The sequence below is a fragment of the Ailuropoda melanoleuca genome, chromosome 16, assembly GCF_002007445.2.
Source record: "Ailuropoda melanoleuca isolate Jingjing chromosome 16, ASM200744v2, whole genome shotgun sequence".
Taxonomy (NCBI): domain Eukaryota; kingdom Metazoa; phylum Chordata; class Mammalia; order Carnivora; family Ursidae; genus Ailuropoda; species Ailuropoda melanoleuca.
In genome coordinates, this window is record NC_048233.1 from 6,656,282 (window position 1) to 6,672,499 (window position 16,218).

The 16,218-nt window shown below is 46.1% G+C and overlaps 1 protein-coding gene across 1 annotated transcript in view; it reads right to left on the minus strand.

Moving 5' to 3' along the window:
• Positions 1–16,218, minus strand: part of ANO2 (anoctamin 2) — a 347,738-nt gene that overhangs the window by 253,566 nt on the left and 77,954 nt on the right. The window contains exon 4 of the mRNA XM_034645976.1: positions 12,031–12,129. Coding sequence (XP_034501867.1) covers positions 12,031–12,129 — 99 coding nt within the window. The remainder of the gene's footprint in view (positions 1–12,030; positions 12,130–16,218) is intronic.

The following is a 16,218-nucleotide window of genomic DNA, read 5'->3' on the forward strand; positions in this document are numbered from 1 at the left end:
TGCCTCATGTTGGTACCTGAGGGCAGAGAGAGGGTCACACGTGCACACACACACACACGCGCGTGCGTGCACACTCTGCATCGGACCTGAGGAGTCCCCCACGTAAGCATTTACCCTTGGCATGTGAGGTGCAAACAGCACCAGAAGCCATTGAGATCAGCTGCATCCTAGCTCCCACGGGGAGACACTGTGTGACACAGACAGCAGGAATTAATGAGTCTCTCCATCCCTTCCTGTGCCCACAGGTCCATTTCCTTCCTGAAGCACCACTGAGCGTGGAAAGTGATCAACTTACAAAACACACACTCTCCCGTTGTCTAACTCTGTATTCATTTACGGCTTTCAATTCTGCTTTGGTATGTCCTCTACACACGAATGAATATTTGCTGACTTTAAAAAATATGGGCTAAAATCCAAACTACTTACATGGCTGACAAAGTGCCTGTGAGCCGTGCCTCCTGCGTCCCACCACACGCACACTGGCATGCGGGCCTCCTCTCATTTCCCCACACTGGCTGGGCTGTTCTTACCTCAGGACTGGACAACGTGTGCTTCCCTCTTCTGGGAAGGTTTTCACGTGCCCTCCCTACCTGGAAAACCCCAACAAAGCCCTCGGGTCTAAGCTCAAATGGTGCCTTCCCTCACTCCACCCCACACCTAAATTAGTTTCCTCTGGTTGGCTCTCTATCCACCCTGCTCTTTTTCCTCTGTGGATGCCTCCCAGCTCATACAGCCGTCTTCTGAATCTTCACCATGACAAAGTCACATGGGGCCAGGACCGGTTGTAGTCACCACTGAATCACCCGCCCTCAGCAGGGTCATCTCATAGCTAGTGATACTCAACAGGTATTCACCGGATGGATGGATGAATGTGTGGATGGGTGGGTGGATGCATGGACGGGTGGATGGGTGGATGGATGGATGGGGATGGATGGATGGATGGATGGATGGATGTGTGGATGGATGGATGGATGGATGGATGGATGGATGGATGGACGGATGGATGGATGGGTGGATGGGTGGGTGGGTGCATGTGTGAAAAATGTGGCCTTCCAGAAAGGCTAGGACCCCCTATACACAACCTCGCCCCATTCCAGGTACAATGAGACTCTTCCCAAATGTTTCTTGGCAACTGAAGGAGCAGCTGAAAACCCAGATCAGAGATGACCACTATGGTTCATGTGCTGCCAGCCCCACCCCTACAGACAGTCCTAATGGATGGCAGAGGTCCTCCCAAATGCCCTCATGTGGGCCTCACAGCCCATTTGGCAACAGTCTGCAGCCCACTGCCACCACAGATTAGGTGTGGTATGTGGGACCCGTTCTTTCATTCATCACCCCAGGCCCCTTCCAGGCGCCGACTGCACCACAAAACCAAATCCCTGCCCTCACAGAGCTTCCCAGGTAGTGGGGAGACAGACAATCAAACGAAGACACAAATACATGACTCAGGGATGGGCAGCACCAAGTGTCAGGAAAGGAAAAACAGTAGAAGGGGGTGGAGGGTGGCAGGGGGCCTGCCTCAAATAGGGTGGTCAGGGAGGCCTGTCCGAGGAGGGGACACATGAGCAGAGCCCCCAGAGATGTGAGGGAGTTCTGAGGGTAGTTAGAGAAGGTCTTCCGGGCAGAGGGAAGAGCGAGCCGAGATGCCCTGAGATGGAAACATTCTGGAGGAACGGCAAGGAGGTCAGTGTGGCTGGAGCAGAGCGAGCAAGTAGCGAGTGGTGGGAAATCAGTTTCTGTACCAGAGGTGGCAGATATGGCATCCACTTTGGGTCCCTAACAGAGACATTATCATTCCTGGCCCCTCTCTGACCAACAGCCCTTCCTGCCTCCCGCAGAAATCACAGAACACCGTCCGGCTGGACCTTGCCCTGGCCATGGGACACATCGGGCGTCCCACTCTGCCGTTCCACCCACTGCCCATCCTCGGGCTTTCATCGGTGTAATGCTGGTAAACGCTTAGCAACTACCTGGGGGAGGGGGCTCGGGTTGCTGATGTGTCCCATCTGTGGATTTCTATGGTATAAATAATGACTGTCATGGCCATTTTCAAGCTACCAATAGTGTAATGACCCGCTTGCAAAATTCTTGAAAATGTAACAATCGGATCTCAAGCAGTGTTAGGAGTTACTATGTCATCAACCCCAGTGCTTACTGGGTAAGAAGAGCTCTCCATCCATGAGCCCCAAGTGCCAGAAGCTGACTGCCCCTGCCTGCTTCTGTGCCTCTCCACTCCCGCTCAGCCTTCCCCATACACCCTCAGGAGCAGCCATGGCCAAGCTGGAAGACCCCTCACATGGCCCCATTACTCAGGACAGTCCTGCATACTCAACATCTAGTACTGTGTCCTGGCGTAATCATAGGGCCCCACTTGGGGCCTAAATTCAATGGTCGGCCTGCCCGCTGCCCTCCAGCACTGGGTCTGGGGTCCAGGTCCCAGCCATCCCCAGGCTGCCTGTGCTACCCCAGTTCAGAGAGGTATAACTCGAGGCTTTAAAAAAAGAAAGTCACCATTTCTATCTCCATTTTTTTTTAACCTTGAGTCTTAAAACAACTTAATACAGCCATTCAAATTCACATCCCATTACATTTTCATATTTTCAGCATCACTGTTTTTGAGCCCTGCATCAGGGGGCTAAAAGACCTGCGTGAGGTTGGCCAGTCCTGTGCGGTCTCACCAGGACCCTGTGCACGTCTAGAACATGGCCGTGTGCCACATCAGTTCTTTGCTCAAACCACAGCACGTAGGTGGAATCAATTATTTTGTTTTTATTTTTGAAAATGAGAAGCATTACTGAAAACAAAAAAAGGAATAAAAAGTCAAAGTATTCCTCATTCTTTCCAGCCTATTTAAATAGCAAAGAGCGTGCACCAAAAGCCCATAAAGATATCAAACACAAATACTACCCTCTCAGCTGTGCCTCTATTAAAAACAAATGTCCGGGAACAGACAATGACAACATGGGGCAAGGCCCCACATACAGCCAACCCTACGTAAACACCAACAGTTCTGGTTCATTTAAAAATTACTGCCGGTAATAATAAAAAGAGTCTGCCCTGAAAGCCATCTTGAAGGCTGAGCAGACAGTGACCTTTCTGCCTGTGACCAGGGGTCTACAAGCTCTCCATCCTTGACAAAGCTCATTGAGTTTCTCCTGCTTTTTACTTTCTGATCACCAGAGAGGATTCACTGAAAGATCAAAATAGCCCTAAGGAGTAATTAGCTCACCACCCGATGAAGGAAGGAGTTGGTCAGGATGAGGAGGGAAAAGAATGTACCTCCTGTTCTGGAAGCCTGCATGAACTGTACACAGCTGTGAGCTGAAAGCCCGCCATTACAGTGGATCACAGCTGCAAGAAGGTCCTGGGGCTGGGGGAGCAAGCAGGGTCTGGCATCCATCAGCCGGTCAATCTAGTATTTACTGATCATCTATTATTTAGGCAGCAACATACTGCAGTTTGCGGGAAACAAACAGGAAACATAAACTATAGTTCCTACTCTCTGGGGGGAGGGGGGCGGGGAGCTTATGGCACCTTTGGAAATACAAGAGTATAAGGCATCCAAAGTAGTTAAGGAAAAACTAACGGATGAGAAAAATCTTGACTGTAGGTTGCCTAAGAATCCAAGTAAGGAATAAAGAAGGTTCTATGAGGGAAGTGAGATTTGAGCTGGGATACAAAGGAGGAGTTTCTTTATTGTTAATTGTATACGTAGAGACGATGGGAAGATCATTCCAGAACCAGAGGCAAATAGTGAAAGCATTTGAAAAGGCTCCAGCCCCTGGAAGAGAGAGTAAAGTACTCCCTCCTGACAAGAGCCTAAATCAGGGAGCTCAGTGTAGGCTCCACAGAGAGGCATGGGCAGGAGAACTCGGAGGAAACCCAGTGATGTTACCAGGCTCGGGGACAAAGGGCAGCCCCCGGATACAGAGTAGGGACCCACTGGCTAAGTGAAATACCTCATTTAACACACAGCTTGAAAAAGTAGCAGACGTGGGACACTTTTACTCTTAGATATTTGGACACAGAGTGTGAATGACTCCACAGGATTATCTGTCCTTGGGTCCCTCCACTAACATCAACAAGACGGGGAAAGAATGAACAGATTGACTAACTCAATTGGCTGACATGTGGACCCCATCATTTTAAAGCTATGACAGAGAAGTCAGGGTCCAACCTCCAAACTTCACAGATGAGAAAGCTATAATCCAAGACTGCTAAGTAAACTTACTGCACCAGTCCAAAGCAACGACAAAAGAAAAATTCAGATGTGTTCCCTCTCCCAGCCCAGGAGTGTTTAATCTAGGATGGAGTTTCCCAGAGTATCTTCTGCAGATCACTGGTTCCCTGGGATACCTAGGAATACACCCACAGATAACCTATGAGTGTTCAACAGGAAAAGAACTGAATAAAATGGAACCATGTTCTTTACTAAAAGTCTTCTCAGAACTTTTGATTTGTCAGATAAACTGTAATAATTAGTTGTTTCTAGAGTTTGTTAGATCATGAGCTTCTTTTAAAACAGAAGACCACTGGGCACCTGGGTGGCTCAGTCAGTAAAGCATCTGCCTTCAGCTCAGGTCATGGTCCTGAAGTCCTGGGATTGAGCCCCGTGTTGGGTTCCCTGCTCAGCGGGGAGTCTGCTTCTCCCTCTGCCCCTCACCCTGCTCGTGCTCTCTCTCTCTCTCTCTCAAATAAATAAAATCTTTAAAAAAAAAAAAAATAACCCAGAAGACTACTGTTCTTCAGTTTAGGCTCTGAGAAATGCTATTCTAGACCATGCTAGCTCAAGCCTCATTTTGGACTCCTCATTAAAGTGAGGTAGGAGCACAGCTTTGCAGTCAGACAGAAATGAGCCCTAGATCTAACCCCTTCGTACCATGTGACCTTAGATACGCTTATTAGCCTCTCTGAACCTGTTCCCTGGGCTTGGGGCTGCATTACTCCCATCTCAGCCTTGGCCTTCATTTGGTCTTCTCTCCTGTGTGTCCATGGATCTCAATTCTCTTTCAGCCTGTTCTTGGATTTGGGCCCACCCTACATCCAGGATGATCGTATCTTGAGATCCTTACCTAATTATATCTGCAAATACCCTTTTTCCAAATAAGATCACATTCACAAGTTCCAGGGTTAGGGCTTGGCCATATATTTTTGGACACCACTATTCAAACCACTACAGAAAGGGTTATGCACAAGTGCTTATGATGGTTAATTTTATGTCAACTTGACTGGCCATGGGGTGTCCAGATATTTGGCCAAACATTATTCTGAGAGTGTCTGAGGGTGTTTTTGGATGAGATTAACATCTGAGTGGGTAGACTGAGTAAAGCAGCTTGCTCACCTAATGTGGGTGGGCCTCAACCAATCAGTTGAAGGCCTGAATAGAACAAAAAGGTTGAGTAAGAGGGAACTCCTGCCATTGATCTTCTCCTGCCCTCAGACTTGAACTGAAATAGGCTCTTCTTAGGTCTCAAACCCAATGGGCATTTGGACTGGAACTTACACCATTAGCTCTTTTGGGTCTCCAGCTTGCCAACTGTGTATCTTGGGATTTCTCAGCCTCCACACTCACTTGGAACAATTCCTTATAATAAATATATATAATACACACACTACCCAGATACACACACACACGCACATGCACACACACACACATCCTATTGGTTCTGATTCTCTGGAGAGAGAGCCCTGATTAATACAAGCCTCAAATCCAGATAACTGAGAAGAGGTGCCCTGGTCCTGGCTGGCCAGCGACCCTGAAGCTGGCTGGACACCAGGAGCCAGAGGGAGGGTCTTCCCGTGGAACTTTTACAAAAGCCGTGGTTACCAAACCAGAATCTCTAGAGAGGCAGTAGCAGCTACCCGAGACCAGCTTCCAGTAATTTACAAAGCTTAACAGAATTAATACTTTCCTCTAAGGGACCACTCAGGTTAAACAAAATGCCAAGTGACTTTGCTTTTTAGCTGGAATTATAGTCACTCAGTGTGGTAACACCAATTTTCTTACACTGATCAGAAATTTCTTAATGGCAGTTATATATGTTTTCAGTTACTGAAAATGAAAAGATGACTTATTCTTTAATAAATGCTGCTTAGTAGATAAAAGATATTTCAAACCATGAATTCCATGGAGAGGCTTAAAGGAGAAATGACATTTCTGCTCTTTTGTCTTCAAATCCTCAGCTCATCAGAAACTGACATACAGTACTTTGTACTAGAACCCACCCCGCACTACAGTTTAACATGACATCCTCAGTTCTCACCCAGAAGCACTGAAGAAGTGGCTCTACAAAGAACACTTCAGCACCTTATATGCACTCATTACTGAAAAAAGGTCCCTTCTGTTGTTTGTGTCCTTCATATAACAATTATGCTTTAACAGAAAAGTTTGCCTCCTCTGCCAAAATAGATGCTCATTGCCATGGATTATGTGAGCCACAGCCCTTTCTGCCTTGGCTCCCAGGAAGCTCAAAGTGAAATCTGTCGCACTTGCATGAATCACTCTTATTTTTCATTTCCACAATCATCATTTCCCCTGAACTTACTTTCCGCCAAGTACAGGGCTCTTTGTTATTTGTCCTTTTTAAAAATGATCCATATGCATTTATGACTTTGGTTGTAACCCATCACAAGTCCTGTTTCGGGAAATAGGCTAAGATCTGAATTAATCCCAGGTTCGTGGGGGCAGAGCCAGTAGTCAAACTCATGTCTCCATTTGCCACATCTGCTGTCTATCCCGTGAAATGGGCACCTTCGAGCCCTCCCTCCTGCACTGCGGGGCTGAGCCGCCTTCCTCCTGGCTCCTCCAGTAACTGCCTCACTGACCTTGCATATGCAGCCATTATGTTCAGGGACGCCCCAAGGAGCCATGCTCTAGGAAACAGAAATCCCCCAGCACACGGTGCAAAGGCCATCTGTTCCCCCCTCTCCACAGATTCCGTGTCTGGGCTTCCGGCTGCCCTGGCAGGTTGAAAGAACTAGGTCTGATTTCCCCTACCATTGCAGATGCTGGCTGTGACGGCAAACAGCAGGAAAGAGCCACCCAATTTGTTGCCAACTGTGCTGCCCTCTGCACAGCACATACGACCAACGATAGCAACAAAAGTCATAGTACCAGCTATCATGTGTTGCATGCACCTCTGTGCTAGGCATCCCACATCAGCACGGCTCCTTACAGCAGCCCGCCACGACATCTGTTACTCCTGTTTTGGAGATGAGGCTTGCTCTAAGCCTGCTTTCCTAAAAAGGTGGAACTTGCTGGAAGTTAACAGCATCTACTTGCATGCAAAGTGTTCATAAGCTAAAGTCCTCACAGGTTCCTGGGAGCAGCAAACGTGGCCCCTGCAACGTCAGTCTCTCTACTCAGAGCAGCCACGAAGTTTTGACAGACTGGACGAAAGTGATTTTCACCCACCCAGGCATGTCACTTTGTCCAAATTCAGTGGACTCTGGCTGGATTAACATGATTTCATGAACAAGAATGGACTCCGTTACCTCCCCGTTGTCTGTTCCCAGCCTTGTTTGTGCTATAGGGAGCATTCAGAGAATAAGTGAAATAAGGGGTACAAGGGGGGATGTTCGTTCATGTGGATAAAAAGAGAAGGAGAAAGAAATATCAAGGCTGGTAATGAGCAAAGCTCATTACCCATTTCAAACCTTCCCGAGCTGCCCGGGCCCAAAGGCCAGGCCTCCCCACCCCCTTCCCGTGCACGGATGTTGAGTGTGTCTCGCAAAATGCTGGCTCTCCTGTTGTTGTTTTTGGAAAACAAATGCTTCCTTCCAAGGTTCCCCCTCCTGGTTAATATCTGTGTTCAGGACTCCGAGTCCCTGGATGCATTACTATGGATTTGTCCAGGTTTGAGATCTCGATTTCGTGATTTCCTCCCCATCTTTCTGGTCTCTCCAGACCCTGCTGAGTTATGATACAAACCTCCACCCGCCTAGAGGATGCTCAGCTGACCCCCTGCCATGCCTCAGTCTTCCACCGCATTCCCCACCCCCACTCCCGCCACCAGGATGTGGCCCTCTGCAAATGTAGTTTATTCTCCTTGTAGTCACTTTCCAAACCCACTATAGCAGGAGGAAAATGCTACTGGCCCCCATGCTAGCCATCTGCAAACTGCCCTGTCTCGTCCACCTTGTCCATGCCTCCTTCTCATCTCAGGAACTGGGTGTAACCCCCACCTCCACCCCTGTAATCAGGTCCTCAGTTTGATCATGAAAAACATAGGCATCCTACCCCGCCGACTGAGTTATAGCTCCCTCTCCTGGTCATGACATCCCCTGCGAGGTCAGCCGTTGCATTCTATGAATACAAACAAGATCGGGGCTCTGTGGCTGGAGCCTCAGAAGGATGCCACAACAGACCACTTGTGAAGTCTGGGGCCCAGAAACCTTGTGGGAAAGCTCTTTCTGTTATATCTGCAGCTTCCTAGGAACCACCACCTGACTTTGCTTTCCCCAGACTCCCCGGCCCATAGTATCTACATGGAGACCCGTGCTGTGCTAACGAATTGCCGTGTGAGACAGTATTTAATTCATGCTTTGGTGTCTGGGTATGTGCATTTGTCCTATTGCACCCTTTGACTGTAAGCTCTCTGAGAGCCTGGATTATTTCTGTGCCCTGCAGTGTCTCTCCAAAGACCCTCTACAGTGGGCCTTCCATCGGTGCTGGCTGCAGGGAAGCTGACTGGGGGGCTAGGAATCAAGAATGCATGTACAAATATTTGAGTGCATGGACACAATGATACACTCATATTTCCATAGCACTGGTTAGGAATTAAAGTCTTAGAACAACCGTCTAAGAAAAATAGGGCAGGTATTATTATGCCCATCTCACAGATAAGGACCTGGTGCTCCGAAAGAGGAAGTGACATCCCCAAGTCACACAGCAAATATGCGCAGAACCAAGGCGAGAAGTCTGGGCTTCTGAGGACTCGCCTTGCACAGTGTCTGCCACCCTACGCCCCCAAAAGGAAAGGGAAAAGGAAAAGGAAGGGGGGCGGGAACAGCTTAACTGCCCATCCACAGATGAATGGATAAAGAAGATGTGGTATGTATGCCCAGTGGAATCTCACTCAGACATGAGAAACAAGGGCATCCTGCCCTTTGCAACATGGATGAACCTTGAGCACATGATGCTAAGTGAGATTAAGTCAGAGAAAAAAATGTACTGTGTACTCTCACTTATATGTGGAGTCTAAGAAGCCAACCTGTAAAAACAGACAGTAAAAGGGCAGTTACCAGGGGATCAGGGAAGTGGATGGACAGGACAGATATGGTTTAAGGGTTCCTATTTGCAACAAGTAGGAAATAAGCACGAGAGATCTAATGCACGATATAGTGAATACAGACAAGGATATTGTATTATAGCCATCGAACTCGCTAAGTGACTAGAATTTAACTATTCCAACCACTAAAAAGAATAATTATGTAACAGAGTTGCTAATTATTGCTACAATGATAATCATATTACAATACATAAATGTACCAAATTTAAAAGTTGTAGATTTTAAATTTATGCAAGGTTATGTCAAATATATTTGAATTATTTTAAAAATGAAAAAAAAAAAGACGAAGAAGGAGGGAAACTCAGAGATGACTGCATTGTAATATGTCCTTGCCCTCGTCATCTCATCTACAAATCCAAGCGCAGGCACTACCTAAACTACAGGTGGTAGCTCCAGGAGGCTAAGCATGCGGGTGCATATAACTGTGGCAGGAAGACGAATCATTTAAGCAGATCTATGCTCTCAAAGGTATGAGCCTGTGAAAGGACAAACAGAGACCAGGGGTAGGCACTACATGGGGGCTGAGTCTGGGAATGAAGATGAGAAGAAGGTGGTAAAGAAATGAGAGGTATGGCAGGATGTCCCAAAAACAGAGAAGGAGGCTAGGAAAAGGCCTCAGGAGAGAGAGGCAGAAAGGGGAAGGAAGAAGGATGGGAAGGAGAGCAAAGAAGAAAGAGACATAAGAGGGAAGAGAAGGATACACACTTTTTCTATGTCTCTAGCTTTCCTGCTATAAGGAGCATCCTGGGTGATAGAAGCCATAGCATGGCCATTAGAGTTTTGCTCACCTTCTTTCCAAGGATCAGCCAGCAAAGATAAAACACAAGAAGCAAGATACAAACAGAATGAGGTTAAGAGAACGTTTGATACTCACATAACCCAGAGAAAGGAAAAGAAATATATTGAAGTTAGAAGCAGAAGAAAGAGAATTGAGAGGGTTGGCCAGGTTAGGACACCACCAGGGGGTAGCAGAAGCTTCCATCCAAGACTGATACTTGGGATGAGTCAGGGAGACCATCAGTGGAGGAGGAGTGGAGGGCCATGACAAAGATGGCGCCTGCATTTGAGAACAAGGCACTTAGGAGCAAGAGGTCCAAAACTAGGAGACAACACAGCAGTGCAAATGAAGGGGAAAAGACCCTGGTGTGGTCCTTGTGAAAACAAGACACTCAGGCAGGGGACCCCAAAACTTTTACTTTTATTGGCAGAATGTCTGTAGCTGATATTTTGATATTCACGTCTGCGTTTGTTCACTATTTGATAGTTATTTGTCCACCTGCCATGAAGGTATCATCTGTCTTAATAAACCTATAAAAACAGAACGCACAGACTTTACCCTTCTTGAGTAGGGCATTCTTGACGGTGGCACACATGCTGGTATTTGATGAGTGAATTTTGATGGATACAGTAGATCTGTTGGTAGCAAAGATGGTATAAACATAGCCAATAATGCTTATCAAAATAGTGTTGCTGACTGTGAAGATGGTAATAATAGTGCAGACAGTGATAAGAAGGCAGGTGGTAACAGTGGTGACGCAGAAGGCAACAGACATGGAGTTCTGCTCATGATGGGGGTGGAAATTACTGTGATGGTAGTTGGAATGAGGAAAACGATCTCTGCAAAGCTAGGTAACCACTTATAAAACACTGTGTGTGTGTGTGTGTGTGTGTGTGTGTGTGTGTGTGTGTGAATGATAGGGAGACACAGAGACAAAGAAACAGAGAAAGAGAGAGACAGAGACAGAGAGACATCATCTATAAATCACCCCTCATTAAACTAGGGTAGCATCTGCCCCAGGACGCTGCCTAGAGACATCACAAATGGCCCAAGTCCACAGCCACTCCTTTCTGCTAAAATACCTAATTAAAAAAAGAAAAAGAAAAGAATGATAAATCTGTGGACACTTTTCCTTTCTCTTTGGAAGTGTTTGGAGGATTTTGTTATACAAGGACAATTACCTAGGAATTCCTGGGGAGATTTTGAAATCATACATAAACTATGTTGGCTGACAGAACCTCAAAAATCATCTGAACTGTGTGGTTCTCAACTCAAATATGCATCAGAACCTACTAGGGATGTTTGTTTTTCCACAATACTGATGCCAAGAACCTCATCCCATATGAACCACCTGAATCAAAATCCCAGAGGTGGGACACCAGCATAAACAATTTAAAAACATTCCCCAGATGATTTTTTTTATCAACTCTGATTAAGAACCTTCTATTTTACAGATGAGATAAGCGACAGCCACCACCACACAGTACTTAGTGGCAGGGTCACAACCAGAATAGGGATCTTTGCAGCAAGTTTGGTGCTATTCTCCCTGCATGCTGCTGACCCAATCAGCAGGCTTGTTGTCTGCTCTCATTGCTACATTTGCTCAAAAAAAATAAAAAATAAATAGTGCCTGAAGGTGTTGGGACACCAAGAAGAGGGAGAGAGGAGGTATAACAGAGAAACCAAGAAGCTGGACCAGGGCAATGTCTGGTCTCTCGTGAAGCACATCCCAGGTAGAACTCCAAGGTGAAGGGATCTCCCAAGCCCACCCCCTCACTCCACCCCAACTTTCTTCCCCACACTACCCACATCTCTGCACCATACTTAGGGTCCCTGGGGAGGCAAGTGCAATTTCAACTCCACAAACACTCATCTCCCAAACCCTGGCCTTTTCCCCACACTATTCCCATCCAGCCAGCCCTCAGGAGGCCCCCAAACCCAGAAGAAACATCCTCATACTTTCTTGGTGGGGACTTTGATCTTCAAGAACTCCGCCTCTCTGGCCAGCACCTGCCACGGGGCATGTATCCGGACAAAGATGAATCCCTGGCTTTTACTCTGTAAGGTACAAAGGAAGAAGAAATGGAAACACTTAGAAGGACATAGCTTAAATTCCTGTCTCCCCAACTCTCCCAAATGAGAAGCCCTTGACCTGGTGTTTCTTCGGTTTCTGGTGTTTGTTCTCTTCACCAGGACCCAGTCCCCTCCCGCCCAGATCCCCTTCACCAGTTCTATTCAAGAAAGGCTCTCATCAAAAACCACAGAATATTGTTCCCAAAGTGTGGTCCCAGGAGGCTTGGTGGCTTCAGAGGAAAAGAAGAATTAAAATGAGTCTTTCCCCAGATTTGAAATGTAAGCAATTAGGATTTTTGCAGAAATCCTATCACGCTCTTCATAGCAGTTAGAGAGGTACCTTTGCTGACATTCGGTGAGCAGCCTGACATCCACCCATTCACACAGTTTCATGTTAAGTTAGTATCGGTGTTCCTACTGTGCCATGTCATAGCCCCAAATTATAAAAGTGGTTCACCAAAGCCCAAAAGTAGTGATGTAAATAATGATGTAAACAGTACAATGCAAAACGACATCATCAGCATAAATCATGAACAGGGCTCCAGCTAAATAAAGATTATGAACCTATGTCCCAGCGTAAGTGATTCTGCGAGTGTAGTGATTTCAACCAAAAATGGAAAGGAAAGGAAATGCAGTGATGAGTATTTGAAAATTAGGTCCTATTGACTCAGTAACCTTGGTCACAGTGCCTGCGATAAAAAAAAAAAAAATCAGTCAGATTATGACATGAAGCTGTCAGTTTCTCCCCATCTTCAAATAAAACCTCAAATTCTTTTCAAAACAAGCACACAAAGAAAACAACTACTTCTGACACTAATTCAATTAGTTTTGCCACTAAAGAATGAGAGGAGGGGCTTTTTTAAAAAAAAAAAAAAGAATGAGAGGAAACCAAAACAAGTCAGAAAAATGGACAAAAGCTCCATTCTTGGTGAGAAGCTTCTAAAACCACCTGCAGAATTTATGACAGACACGGTGTTCACAGAGAAAGCAGAACAAGCCAACAGTACCATTGCTTCATCAGGGGACTGCTGGGGACCACAGGGAACCTGGGCACCGCGGTGGGAAGATGCTGGTGTGCTGGCCAGCCTGCCACTGACATCGGCGTGCAGCCAAGTGGCACTGTGGGAATCCGATCCCAGTGCATGTGCTCTACAGAGAGAAAGCTCACGGCTTCTGGTTCTGCTGACCCCCTACACCCCCCGAGGTTTCTACTGAATTCCTGTGTATTTTGTGAAGCAGGAAGCAGAAACCAGGACCAAGAAGACCAACTCTGCATGCAGCAAAGGTGTTACTGCTCATGTAAAAGCAGGTGTCCCTTTTGAAAATCATCCTCCAGCTTCTTTCGCAAAGAATGAATGTGTTCAGGGCACCCAGGTGGTGCAGTTGGTTAAGCTTCCGACTCTTGGTTTGGGCTCAGGTCATGATCTCAGGATTGTGAGATCAAGTCCCGCGTCGGGCTCCGCATACTCAACCTGGAGTCTGTTTGAGATTCTCTCTCTCCCTCTCCTTCTGCCCCTCCCACTCATACTCTCTCTATCTCTCTCTCAAATAAATAAATCTTAAGAAAAAAAAAAAAGAATGAATGAATGTGTTCAACAATCCACCCTCTGACCATCTGCTTCTCCAGTGTTCTGGACAGAAACATAGGTGGGCGACCAGAGGACTGCATTCCCCACAGAAGTACAAGGACCATGACAATGCATGACAATGAATAAGGTAAAGAGGTGCTTTACGATGCTCGTAAGGCAAGTGAGGACTATGTCTATGATAACAAATGGCAGTCCCACAATATATTGATTAATTCGCACACCCAGAACCTATCCCACCCACTTCAGGGATGAAAGATTGTAATTTATAAGGGAGAAGGAGAAAGAAGAAACAAAGATTTCGCATGAAGACTGAATTATGGTATGAAAGTCTTGGAGAGTTTGCAAACATCGGGAAATAGTAATAATAATCGTGATGCGTATTTCCTGAGCACGTATGGCGTGTCAGGACAGAGCTAGATGGTCATGTACTTCAGCACAAAGAATATTCACGGCCATGCTGTCAGCAGGTACTATCATGTTCTCCACTTTACAGTTGAGGAAATCAAGGCAGGGAAAATTTAAATCGTTGGTCCAAAATTACATAGATAGTATGATTTAAAAAAAAAAAAGTATTTGGATCCAAGCAGTCTGTGCTCTACCTGATGATTTTCTTGTCCATGGGGGACAGATGTAACATGTTACCGGCAGAGTTACAAACCACCTCCAAGGGCTGTAACAGAACATAAAGACATGCTTTTTGGACTAAAATCAAATTAAAAGATGGATAAAGAATCTATGAGGCAGTCCTAAGATGAAACACTCAACCATCCGGCTTCCAAGGACGACATAGTTCTACCAAAATACTGGAAGTGGCTTTCAGCAAGGAATCTCCTCAATTTCTAGGTCTGTCTATGGTTACAATATCCAGGATTACTAGACAGAGTCATCCATCACTTGCTGCTACTTCTAACTGTAATTTAAGCTTTTCTAATTTAGAGAAAATGAAGGGTAAGGAAGGAAACCAGCTGGGAAGCTGATCTGTAGCCCCAGCTCTCCATCACGGCCCCAGGAAAGATGTTTTTGGTGAAAGATGGCAAACAGTACCATCCTTCCCGAGGAGATGAAATCATGACTATTACTGATTTTAATATATGATGTTTTGTCCTTACTTTTAAATTATGATGAATGCTTTTTTTTGTAAACTTTATCTATAATTGGTAGTGCAAGTGTGTAGTGAATGTCCATTAAGTGGTTGCAGATGTTCAAAGTTTGAGGAAGGGTTGGGAAGGCAAGAAGCAGAGTCCATGGCCTTGGGGACAGATTGCTAGCTGTCCCCTGACAGCCATTCTCATCCCCTTCATCTACTTTAAAACTAAGTGTATGGCCCTCCAGAATCAAGTCTGTATCTCCCCTATAGTTAGACGTAACCATAACACTAATTTCTATGCAGTGCCGTGTAGGTAAAAGTGTCACGAAGCAGCTGCTGGCAACCCTCTTCAAAGACAGCCAGTAGGTACCCTTTTCCCCTCCACCATCCTCCCTTCCCCTGATCTGCTGCCTAGAACATGGGGACAAGCACATCAGACCTTGAGGCCAAAGTCAAGGCCAGAAAGAGCAAAGCATCAAGAGAAAATTTGGGTCCTAACCTCAGAGTGTCATAATAGCCCTGGGCTGTTCCCGGGATTTTTAGGTGAAAGGTAAAATTATTTACCCATTGTGATGTTAGAGGGTCTATTCATTGCAGCCGGACCTCTTTGCTAGTTTCCTCCAGCAAAGTATACTCCTCCTTCATCCTTCTCAAATGGGACTTGTTTTAAATGAAGATAAAAGCTGAAATGCAATCATACGGTGCTAACATCCAGTTGCGTCCCTTTCAATCCATGCAATATTGTTATCCTCTCATAAAAAGAAAATCACATGAGCTGATGTGAAACTTTGGCTGGTGTGACTGGCTCTGTCTCCCAGAGAAAAGCAAATGCTTGAAAACCCCTGAGCAGAACCATCACCAACAAGCAGAAGCTCTTTTTACCAACCCAGGAATCTAAAATTGGAGGGAAACACAGACTGAGCTTTAAAGAAAAGAAAAGAAAAAAAAAAAAAGGTTTCCTACTTCTCTAAGTCCAACTGACTTCCATTCTTTCCCATATTCGGATTCTCTTGGGCACCGCAGGGGAATGGAAAGAGCTTGGGCTCCAGATCAAAACAGATTCAGATCTGAATCCTGGATTTTACAGCTGTAGGATTGGACAAGGCACTGAGCCAAATGAGCCTCAGTTTCTTTACCTAAATATGAATGAGAAAGACGGCAGGTCTGTGGTGAGGATTGGAGATAAGGTTTCTGAGAAGTCCCTGCCACAGGGCCTGGAATGTGGGCCATGCAAGAGGTGAGCCATGACCGAGCTGATGGGCTCCACCAACTGAAATGACTGCAGGGACAGCATGCTCCCACAGCACCTGGCACAGGGCTGGACACATGGGAGGTCCTCCCTGAATTCCTGCAGTCAACAGAAAGACTCAGGGAACAACCGTTCCTGTTACATTATGA